This window comes from Miscanthus floridulus, chromosome 6, assembly GCF_019320115.1.
Source record: "Miscanthus floridulus cultivar M001 chromosome 6, ASM1932011v1, whole genome shotgun sequence".
Taxonomy (NCBI): domain Eukaryota; kingdom Viridiplantae; phylum Streptophyta; class Magnoliopsida; order Poales; family Poaceae; genus Miscanthus; species Miscanthus floridulus.
The window spans coordinates 110,702,808-110,713,386 of NC_089585.1; the positions used below are offsets into that span (position 1 = coordinate 110,702,808).

At 51.5% G+C, this 10,579-nt stretch overlaps 2 protein-coding genes across 2 annotated transcripts; one reads left to right on the plus strand and one right to left on the minus strand.

The window, feature by feature from the left end:
- The first annotated feature begins 1,228 nt into the window (after positions 1-1,228).
- Positions 1,229-4,582, plus strand: LOC136459035 (basic leucine zipper 6-like). The gene is made up of 4 exons (XM_066458937.1): positions 1,229-2,114; positions 2,262-2,352; positions 3,846-3,972; positions 4,193-4,582. The coding sequence occupies exons 1-4, from the start codon at positions 1,657-1,659 to the stop codon at positions 4,333-4,335; spliced, it is 819 nt and encodes a 272-aa protein (XP_066315034.1). The 5' UTR covers positions 1,229-1,656; the 3' UTR covers positions 4,336-4,582.
- Positions 4,583-7,465: 2,883 nt separating this feature from the next.
- Positions 7,466-8,467, minus strand: LOC136459037 (uncharacterized). Its single transcript, XM_066458938.1, has one exon. The coding sequence runs from the start codon at positions 8,437-8,439 to the stop codon at positions 7,906-7,908; it is 534 nt and encodes a 177-aa protein (XP_066315035.1). The 5' UTR covers positions 8,440-8,467; the 3' UTR covers positions 7,466-7,905.
- Positions 8,468-10,579: the final 2,112 nt, after the last annotated feature.

A 10,579-nucleotide genomic window follows, 5' to 3' on the forward strand; every position in this document is an offset into this window, starting at 1 on the left:
GCAAGCCATGCGCCAAAGCTAAAACTAGAGTACTAATGGCCCTGCTCAGCTCCACGACTTTGGCGTACTGTAGCTTATGCAAGTAATAATAGCCCGACAGATCAGACGGATTTAACTTATACGGAGTATGCGGCACCAGCACAAACATCCGTACACAGGCTTTCAGAAACGCTGTGAAATGGTATCTCCACATCTCTGACGCAGTTTGATTAATCAAGAAGCTAAGAATGGCGTGGGTAGATTAAAGCGCATACTTTTTTCAAAAAAAAAAAAAAGAAGCGCATACAGTACAGAGCCCGAGCGGCGAGGAACAAGACGGAGTCACGGTAGTTTCTGAAAGGCCCTAGACATCTCTGATCCCGAGGGGATTTGCGAACTTGCTGCTGTCTGACGGAGCGATACGATCGAGCGCGCAGTAGTTTCTAGGCGCAAAAGCTTCCACGTACGTTGTTTATTCCGTAGATCTCTGACACGGTCCAACAAACTGCGCCATAACCGCAGCGCAAACTCCATCTGACAAGAGGGATCAGGGATGCAATGCAAGTGAGCCCTGGGCGCGCGCGCTTCCAACCTCCAGGCGACGCCACGACGAGGACCCGAATCGTTTGCTTCTTCTACCGGCAGGCACTCACGACTCACCACGCAGCTCCCTCCATCTCCGCCGGCCGCCGCCCCGATTCACCTCCCGCATGAAGAATCACCTGCTCACCGCTCACCACTCACCACCAAACAAATCAAGCCGGTCATCACTCGATCGGCCATGGTGGTCCAGAGCGCATCCTCATCCTCGTGACACGCCCTGCATGAAAACGAAGCTCGTGTCCCGGCATGTGATCAACAACGACGTGTAATCGCTCTCCCTTGCTAATTGCCTAATCGCTTCGAGACGCTTAAATAATCGCTATGGGTTTAAGTACGGGCGGCATCGGACACACACGATCCCCCAGACCCCCACCCCGTGCTACGCACCGCGCGCGGTCGTTGGCGACAGTGACGCGGACATTTTTGGGCGACAACGACCGCTAGCTGATCCATTTCTAGCGCCCGCAGTCTCGACACGCTCGCCCAAGCAGCAAGACGCGAGCGGTGGATCCGCCGGCCGCCGGGCGCGGCGGGCGGACAGCGGCACGTGGACGGGGGGATTCCCTGCCCACCTACATAACTGCCTGCATGCCTCGGCTCGATCGGCGCCGGCGGTCGGCGCCTCGCCTACCCCTTTTCAGCTTTCGCTGCCACTTGAAACGGACGAGCCGCCGACCCCACCAACAGCTTCCCGCGCAACGCGTAGGCGTAGCGCACTCCACTCCACTGGATCGCCCTCGCTCTCGCTCGCTCGCTCGAGGAGCGGGGAAGGAGCTAGCTGGCGCAGGCTGTCCTCATGTTCCAAAAGTCTCGTCCCATGTGACCCTCCAATTCCAATTCCCATCCGTCTCCATCCCCTCGCCCCCGCCCCGGCACAAGCTACCCGGGGGGCCAGGACGGTGGTGCCGTGCGTCGTAGCTACTACACCACTATAAAACTAAGCTCCAGGCGCCGGCGCCTATCGCAAGAGCTAGCGAGCGCGCACTGGTCCGCGCGGGCTACGATCGAGAGAGCCGCCGTGCACATTGTTCGAGCGCGCGAGGGGTGCGGTGCGGATCGATCGGCCGGACGTGCATGGCGCAGCTGCCGCCCAGGATCCCGACCGCGGTGCACCACTGGCCGGAGGGGGGCCAGCACGGCGCGGCGGCGGCGTGGGCCGATGACTTCGCCGAGTTCGCGGCGTCGCGGCGGGGCGCGCACCGGAGGTCGCTGAGCGACTCGGTCGCCTTCGTCGAGGTGGCGCCCGCGGACGGCGCGGCCGTCGAGTTCGACAGGCTGGACGACGACCAGCTCATGTCCATGTTCCCCGACGAGGCCGGGGGCGGCGGCGGGTCGTCGTCCGCGCCGGGGTCCGAGAACAGCGACGGCGACAACCGTGTCGGCGGTGCACCGGCGGGAGGCACCCCCACCGGCAACGGCAATGCCTGCGACGGCGAGCAGAACGAAGCCGCGGGCGACGCACAGGCGCCGGCGGCGGGGCAAGCTGCCGCCGCCTCCACGGAGCTGATCCGGGACCCCAAGAGGGTGAAGAGGTGAGTGAGGCCGATCGATCGAGCCCACCATGCATGCATTGCATGTATGCGCCTTGTGGGCAGCCAAACAATGCGTTCTGCAAGAAATCCATCTTGATCTGTAGACTGATCGAAACGGGCTTTGCTTGCGCGGAAATTCTCGGCCAGGATCCTTGCCAATCGGCAGTCAGCTCAGAGGTCGCGGGTGAGGAAGTTGCAGTACATCTCCGAGCTCGAGCGCAGCGTCACGACACTGCAGGTATACGTGAAACTGATACGATTCTTGTCCAGCATAAATAAACCATTGCTAGCATGCATAATTCACAAGAATTTCTAGCTTCACCGTAAACACTAGCATGCATATATAATGGACAAGAATTTGGCACCTCCGTCAGATGTACTCGATCGATGTAGGCATGCGTACGTGGAAAGAACTGCACATGGCCCCCAGTTACAAAATTGCGCAAGAAATTACATGTGCAATTGTGTAAACACAATTTGCCAGCTCCGTCAACGTACTCGATCGATAAAGACACGCATGCATGATGCATTTGCTGCATTCATATGCTGTGGAACAAAGTGGTTTGAAACTCTCTCATTAGATGATGGAAGCTTTGGTTCGAGATGAAACATTATTTCGGTCTCTGCATACCAAGAAATTCTAATAGATTCAGCCATTTTATTAAAGTAAAGAAAGAAAGGAGAAAAACTGCAAAAAAAAAAATGTTGTGCGCCAACACCAAGCAACACCGATTCTCAAACCCAGAGACCTACAAACCATATATCCTACTTCTAGGACATGCATGCTCACTTGATGCACCAGCATAATTCACGATCGATATCATATATATTAACTTTGGAGCGAGAGAGGCGGCGATTAACTTCTCATCTCAGCACATGCATAGCCAACAGCGAGGTAGATAGATAGATAGATCGGCAGCAGCGGCAGCACAGGCTGGCTAGCAATAGCAACAGCGTCGCAAGTGATGCACCCATGTGCATGTGAAGGCCGGCCCTTGGCGTGCATGCGGCCGGGATGGATCATGGAAGCTAGCCCTCCCGTGTCCCGTGGCCGTGCAAGCACGCCGATGTCTTTACCCGGCCCGGAGCGCGGTACCAACCCCACGTAGTGCCATGATCCAAGTGCACATGCCTCTGCAATCTGCATGGCCTGCCGCCCTGGTGGTGGTCCCTGTGTGGCCTGTGGCTGCTCGACCGATCCATCCATCGATCAATTCGCATGCACCAAGCTGGTAGAACACGAGCCTTGCCTCCTTGCGCAAGATCCGGTTGGTTAGTTGGTTGGTTGGTTAATTAGCAATTCGCATGGCTTTTATGCTTGGATGAAACATATAAAATAGTTAATAGCAATGGGGTCGAAGCAGTAGTAGTGTTCTTTATTCATTGCTGCGCACATGGCGTTAGCTAGGTACAGATCAAAGGTTCCGCAGTTGTCCGGTTCTGTTAACTTGCCGTGGCCGTACGCTGAGCTTGTTCTAGAAGACTGGCCGGATTCAGCTTTAGGCTTAAGCTGCACATGTGCTGAACCTGGAACCTAAAGCCAAGGGGGGAAATTTTGACAAATCCATGAACAAGCAAGTAGTTTTCATTTTTTTGGAAAGCAGAAAGGAGATGGTCCTTTAAGTTCGATCGCCAACAGTTTCGTGTCTGAATTTCGTCGGAGGTGCTTGCTCCTTGCTTGCTCTGCTGGAAGATGTAAATCGATCGTTTGTTTGTTTGCTTGCTCTGCAGAACGAGGTGTCCGTGCTGTCTCCCCGCGTGGCATTTCTGGATCAACAACGGACCATACTGACCGTCGGCAATAGCCACCTCAAGCAGCGGATCGCAGCTCTTGCTCAGGACAAGATTTTCAAGGACGGTAAGTGCGTGGCATGCTTTTTTTTAAAGAGAATGCATGGCATGCTTTACTTAGGGTAGTCCATCATAATTTATTACTAGGAGTCCGCTCATGATTCTTTTCTTCGTGAGCTAATGATTCGTACCACTGAGAAAGAACTGAGAAAGATAGGGGATATATATGGATTTATGCATCATGCATGCTTCAACGAAGAACACTGAGTATATATACCTTTCTTCAGCTCATCAAGAGGCGTTGAAGAAGGAGATCGAGAGGCTGCGCCAGGTCTACGAGCAGCAGAACCTCAAGATGGCAGCCGGTGCTGCTGCTTCTGACCACGGGCCGCCGCCACCGGTGCCCGCAGAGAAAGAACTCATGAGCTAATCCATGCCTGTCCGCTGTGCAGTCCGCCGTATCATTAACATGGAGGGAACATTGCATCATGATTTCTTTTTTCAGATTCTGTGGATGTTTTCTTCTTTCTTCTTTTTCTTCTTCTGGTTCTTCCATTGACATGTGCATTAATTCTTTGTATGTTAATTTGGATTTGGTTTACTGTGCAAATTGTGGTAAAGTCATCAGGGAAACTGATCTGTCATGTAAATCATTTTTGAAGCGTCACATCTCTGGAAATCTGGATAGCTCTTGATTTTTGTATGGTTTTTTCTTTGTAACATACTAACATTTGTATCAAAGTTTTTTACTTGAAATTATTTTGCAAATAGTTTTTTATTTGGTTGGTTATACTCTCTCTGTCTCCCTCAGAATGATTAGCATATTTTATACAGGAAAAAATACTTTCACAAATTTCCACCAACAATTATTCAAATTATATACTATTCTAAAACATAAAACTTGCATCAATAGATTTATATTCAAAGTGCCTAGAGTCTAAGATAATATTGAACTTTTAGCAAATGATAACATATTGTAGGAGAAATTAAGGGTCAAAATCTATTTTGTACAACCTTTTCAAGATCAAAATATGATTATCATTCCAAATTTTGCTTTTAAATTACCCACACTTGTCATTATGAAAGATAATATAAAGTATCTCCTTTAATTTTTATATCTAAATTACCCACATTTGTTGTTACAAAAAGTAAAATAAAATATTCATCAAATTTACATCTAGATTATCTATGTAAGCTATTATGGAAAAGAAGCAAATAACATTAAGTATACTAATATATGTTCAAATTACCCGTTTTTACCACTATTAAATTCAAAATAAACATAAATACTACTTGTCACTATTTATACCTAGTATACATGAATACCATAGTGACAAATATATGTTTTGTTGTTTTTAAATAATATTTAAATCGTATGCCATTACATTTTATAAGTTGTTACTTTAGACAAGTTCATATATTTTAACTAAAACATTTTGACATATCAATACTTGTATTTTGTCTACAAACATTCTTTTTTATATAGAAATACTGTAACACGTATAATTATTTGGTATAGAGAAGTTAACATGCAAGTGTTGTGCCATAGACTAAACAAGTATTTATGACATTGTAGTAGTAACTAACAACGGAGTCTAAGACCTATCACTCTCTTTTTTTTTTTTGACAAACAATGGCGGCCTCTTCTCTGTACACAGGAGATTTCGGCCTTAATTGGCACTTGGGCCTAAGGTGTTAGCGCCAAGGGAACCCAGGCTGCTTAGGCCTTAGGGTGGCTGGGCCTTGACACCGCCACTGTCTGAATTCACTTAATGATGATTAATCTGATAATTAGAGGAGACGAGAATCCTAGCGGCCGGATGTTCGGACAGACGGCGCGTCCGGACGCCACTCCCGCGCCACCTCCGTACACCCGCGCGGTTCGCTCGCCCACGATCAGGCGTACACGGGGACCACCCGAACCCGCTCCATCCGAACGTAGCACCCGTGCCTGCTCTCGTCACGCGCGCCCACGGGAAGCCCGTTCCCTTTCGCACGCTCGCATGCACATGGGGACCGATCCCAGTCACCTGCCCCGCCTGCGTATGTGCACCCACGCGGGGCCCACACCACCCCGAACATCACCGGCATCGAGAAAAGAGGGGAGGGGGCGGCAGATGCCCAACCGGCGCCGGGGAGGAGGAGACACTGGGGCGAGGCAACAGAAAAAAGCAAGGAGGGAGATACAACACCCGATCTACTTTTGAAACATTCAAATACAACATTTGCAACATACTTCTGAATGCAGTTGAAACACTTGGAAAACACACTTGAAAACCATTGCAACTATATGCAAATATCCAAATAAAACACATGCAACATATGTGTAGAACATATGCAACATTCAGATAAAACACAATTGCAACATGCGTCCGGAAAACACATATGAAACATACCGCTGAAACACTCGAAACATACTCTCACAACATGCCTCTAAAACAATTGCAACATATGCAACATCCTCCGATCTACTTTTGCAACATCAATATGAAATACATGCAACATACCTTTGAAACGTATGAAACAATTGAAACATATAATTGCAATATAGGGGGAGAGAGAGAGCCTAGTGTCGTGAGCGCCATGGCCGCCGGATCCGCGGACATTGAGGGCTCCCGGTGGGGGAGGACGCCGGTGTGGGGAGAGGGGCCCCACCAGGGTGGGAGGAAGGACGTTGGGGTGGGGGAAGGAGCCACCGGGGGTCGAGTAACATAGGGGAGGAGGAGGTTGCGCTGGTCGCCCATGCCGGAGCTGTGCGTCCTATGCTGAAGCAGGGCCGCGCGCCCCGCGTCGGATCTGCGCCCGCGCCGGGGGTTGCCCCCGTCCCCGCGTAGTTGATGCCGGGGGTGGCTGGCCGGAGAAGAGGAAGGGGTCTCCAGGGGTGGCCGCGTGGTCGCATCGGGGCCGCCGCCACACCAGAGCAGGATGAGGGAGAGTGAGGCAGCGGGGCGTGCGGCTCGTGCGACGTGCGTGGGGCTGGGACGTGGGGGTGTGGCTCGGCAGAGGAGCGTCGCGGCGTGGTGCGGACATGCCGCGGTGGGGGGAGGAGACGGAACGAACTGAGCGGATGCCGGAAATGAGCGGAGGACGGCGTACGTCATACGTATCATTATCGTAGAGGCGATACTCTGTTGCATCAGGGTGCTATGTGTTCATTCACGCTCACGGTTTTCGGGGGGGGGGGGGGCGGAGGATACAAGCGACATGCGAGAAGCCACGCTGGATAGACGCGCCACGCGGCGCCGCCGACTAGCGCCGGAGCCAAATAGAGCATCTTCCCGCTTCCCTTGACGCTCGGCAGCGGCACCCATCTCATCAAGAGCATAAACAACATCCACCCAATCAGCCGCCTCCCCTAGTATTTTTCTCTCACACAAACCAATCAACAGTACGAACCGGCCAATCAGGCCGACGACGTACAAGTACAACGATTCGCGCGGTGGAGCAGACGCGCAGTCCCGATTGACCGGGTCAAGCTATGCCTTTTACTGCTACAAAGTATGCTACGAGAGTTACTGTTATTCTTGCAGGCTCTCTGTGTGCCCGCCTGCTCGGGTTTTAGCTGTTCTCCACCTGAAACACTAAACAGTAAACTGTACCAAGACACAAGTATATATCGACAACTAATAAAATGTCTAAAGACTGGTGATACCGTATATATACACTGCATTCTCCGTTTTGATTCGAGAGCATAAACCATCTGAACACAGCTCTGAAACTGACTGCAGACAGTCAAGCATACTACCTGAATGCAGAGAATGCACTCCATTTAGTCCAAAGCTTTTTAAGAAAAAAAGAAGATAAAGAAAAAAAACTAAAAATACTTCTGAGCCACACAAAACTAACCACAAAAGGCACACAAGTCCTGTTCTCTTCACCAAATTCATAATGCGCTGAATTTGCAAAAACGGCGCAAGGTAAGTACGGGGAAGTAGTAGTAATTAGTAGGCGGCAGTGCGGCACAGATTTACTAGACACTGACACGTGTACAAAACCGAGTTCACTCCCACAACGGGCTGGCATACAGCTGCTCCGCGCCAGCCTCCCCTCCGTAGCAGGGCTCAAACGGGAAGCCGCCGCTCCCCCCGTCGTCCTGCTCCTCCCACTCCATGGCCATGACCAGGCCGTCCATGTACCAGTCGTCCCCCGTGCACTCGCTGGTGAACGGGTCCAAGGCGTCGTCGGCATCGGCCGTCTCCGCCCACTCCAGGGTGTCGTCGTGGTCGAAGACGACGTACGGCGCCGGGGACCTCAGCCGCCGCGAGCCCCTGTACTCGTCGAAGTCGGGCAGTATGCCGCCGTCGAGGCCGCAGTCCTCGCAGTCCTGGTGCGCGTGGATGTCGTAGCTCTCTTGGCTGTCGTCGATCCAGCAGTCGCCGTCGTCGTCGACGTCGGCCGCCAAACCAAGCTGTTGGTGGCCTGCATTCTCGGCGGCGAGGGACGCGTCCAGGAGCTCCATGAGGAGGTCGCCGTGGATCTCCGGCACCTCCATGACGTCGACGCCGTCTTGTTTCTGCTGCTGGCTGCTATCCATGTACGTGTCTGGATCAAAATTGTAGCCAAGCTCTAGGTGCTTTTTTTTCTTCTACAGACTACAGGTACGCGCCGGAGTGGGAGGGAGAGAGAGAGAGAGAGGAGATCACTGATCATGGCAGGGCATGTGATTGAGCAGCGAGGAGCTCTGTTTTATAGCCTTTGAGGGTGGGACGTGCCAGGCTGCCAGCTCCGGAGCAGTGAGTGAGCTGTGTCGGCCATGAGGGGTTGAGGGCCAGGGCCATGTTTAGATTGCAAAAAATTTCAATCCGATGAATAGTTGCACTTTCGTCTTATTTGGTAAATATTGTCCAATCGTGGACCAACTAAGCTCAAAAGATTCATCTCGTGATTTCCAACTAAATTGTGCAATTAGTTATTTTTTTTACCTACATTTAATGCTCCATGCAAGCGGCTAAAAATTGATGTGATGGAGAGAGAGTAAAAAAACTTGGAATTTGGAGGTGATCTAAACAAGGGCCAGGTGACCGGGCGGTCTCGCACCTACTACGCGGCATGTGGACCGGACACCACTCGACAGCAGCATTCATGGTTCCTGATCGCGCCATCCATAGGTCTGATCGGAGATTGCTTTTGCTGGGAGCAAGCATGGATTAAGGATGAGGAAAGCATGAAACTGTTGAGACGTTCAGACTAAGCTTCTGTTGCTGAAGGGAGCCGAGCTGATTGATTGAGCAGCAATTGCTTTTCGTCTTTGTGGTCTGTACGATATCAATTCTGCATCGTCCAGGTACAGGCAGGGGGGGCTGTACCCTGTAGGCGCCTAGCAGCTCCAAGGGTCGGCTTGTTTGCCATTGCCATGGTGTGGGTGCAGGTTCAGCCTCTCAGGACGCTGAGAGAAATTTCAGTCCTTATCCATTGCAGAATGGCACTGCTCCATTTCGTGAATCGTGATAATTGATCAAGCAGTGCCGATGACGGCTGCTACTGCTTCATACAGTACAGTGTTTGACTGGGGCTAGACAGGAGGGACGAGTGTTGTCAAAAAAAAAAGGAGGGACGAGGGAGGGATGGCCGGATGGTGAAAACAGCAGCCAGAAGAACCCAGCAGGGTAGATCTGAGCACAGTGACTGTCCAATGTTTCCGCTGGCATCAATAGTTCAATACTACTGTTACTGTGCTGGTGCTCCTACAGTCCTAGGCACTGCCACGCCAGCGGTCAAATGATCGCTTCCGGAACAGCAATCAAAGGCTGACGTGAGGATCGCACATGAAAACTTGGTCGCGTTGCGGTCCTGCGGCGCTTTGCAGTGCATGCAGACACTGTACGGGCGACGTAGTAGGAGCATGGTCTCGGGCTCTCGGCTTGGGTCATGATGGTCTACACCGGTGTGCGTCAATGGGCAACCCCCGTCTTCGGCTGCGATAGTTACCGGGAATCATATCCGCCGGCAATCTGTAGAGAGAGAAATCTTCCGTGTTTTCCGGTGCCGCACATGGTCTGCCTGGCTTGGGCCATGGGCGATGATACCCATGGCGGGCCTGGGCTCTTCGTTCGCTTTCGCTCACCGGGACGGGGGACGCCGACCGGGCGGCGCGGCCGGGGCCGGGGAAAAAGTGGTGGGCGGGCAGCAAACTGCTACATTGCGCCGCGCATGCATTGAGGTTATCCTGCGGTAAGATAATCACATAGACTGTAGATTCCACTGACTAATCGTAAAATCAGCCTGCAACCTGTTCGTTGGCGTTGGCTCGTCGTAAACGATCGTAAATTTCTAGCTAGAATAGTATTTTTCTCTCCCACAAGCTAGCCAACAGTATTTCTTCACGAACCAGCAACAAAACGAACCAGCTAACCGAACAGGCTGGTCGTCAATAGAGTCATGGCATATGGTGAGATAAAAAGATCGTAAATCACGAGACCGCAACAGATCCAAGCTTGAACCATAATTGTTGTATATATTCGAGTGACTAGTCATATAGCATGATAAATAAATACATAATCGAATTATGACAGCCTTGGCTCGCACATCGCAGGGACGTGCTAGGCAAAGCCGTTGGTGGTGTGATTGGTGTCAAGTGTCAAGAATCACGCACGCGCGCGCACAATTCACCAGTTTACCAAACAACAGGATGAAAATGTTCAATAAAACTGCACCTCGAGCACACCAGACATCAT

What these genes read in the sequence shown, in the direction of transcription:
- LOC136459035 (XM_066458937.1), top strand. Translation starts at nt 1,657, where the DNA reads ATGGCGCAGCTGCCGCCCAGGATCCCGACCGCGGTGCACCACTGGCCG. An exon ending in GACCCCAAGAGGGTGAAGAG is followed by an intron (nt 2,115 to 2,261) that starts GTGAGTGAGGCC and finishes ATTCTCGGCCAG; the next exon opens with GATCCTTGCCAATCGGCAGT. An exon ending in GCAGCGTCACGACACTGCAG is followed by an intron (nt 2,353 to 3,845) that starts GTATACGTGAAA and finishes CTTGCTCTGCAG; the next exon opens with AACGAGGTGTCCGTGCTGTC.
- LOC136459037 (XM_066458938.1), bottom strand. Translation starts at nt 8,439, where the DNA reads ATGGATAGCAGCCAGCAGCAGAAACAAGACGGCGTCGACGTCATGGAG.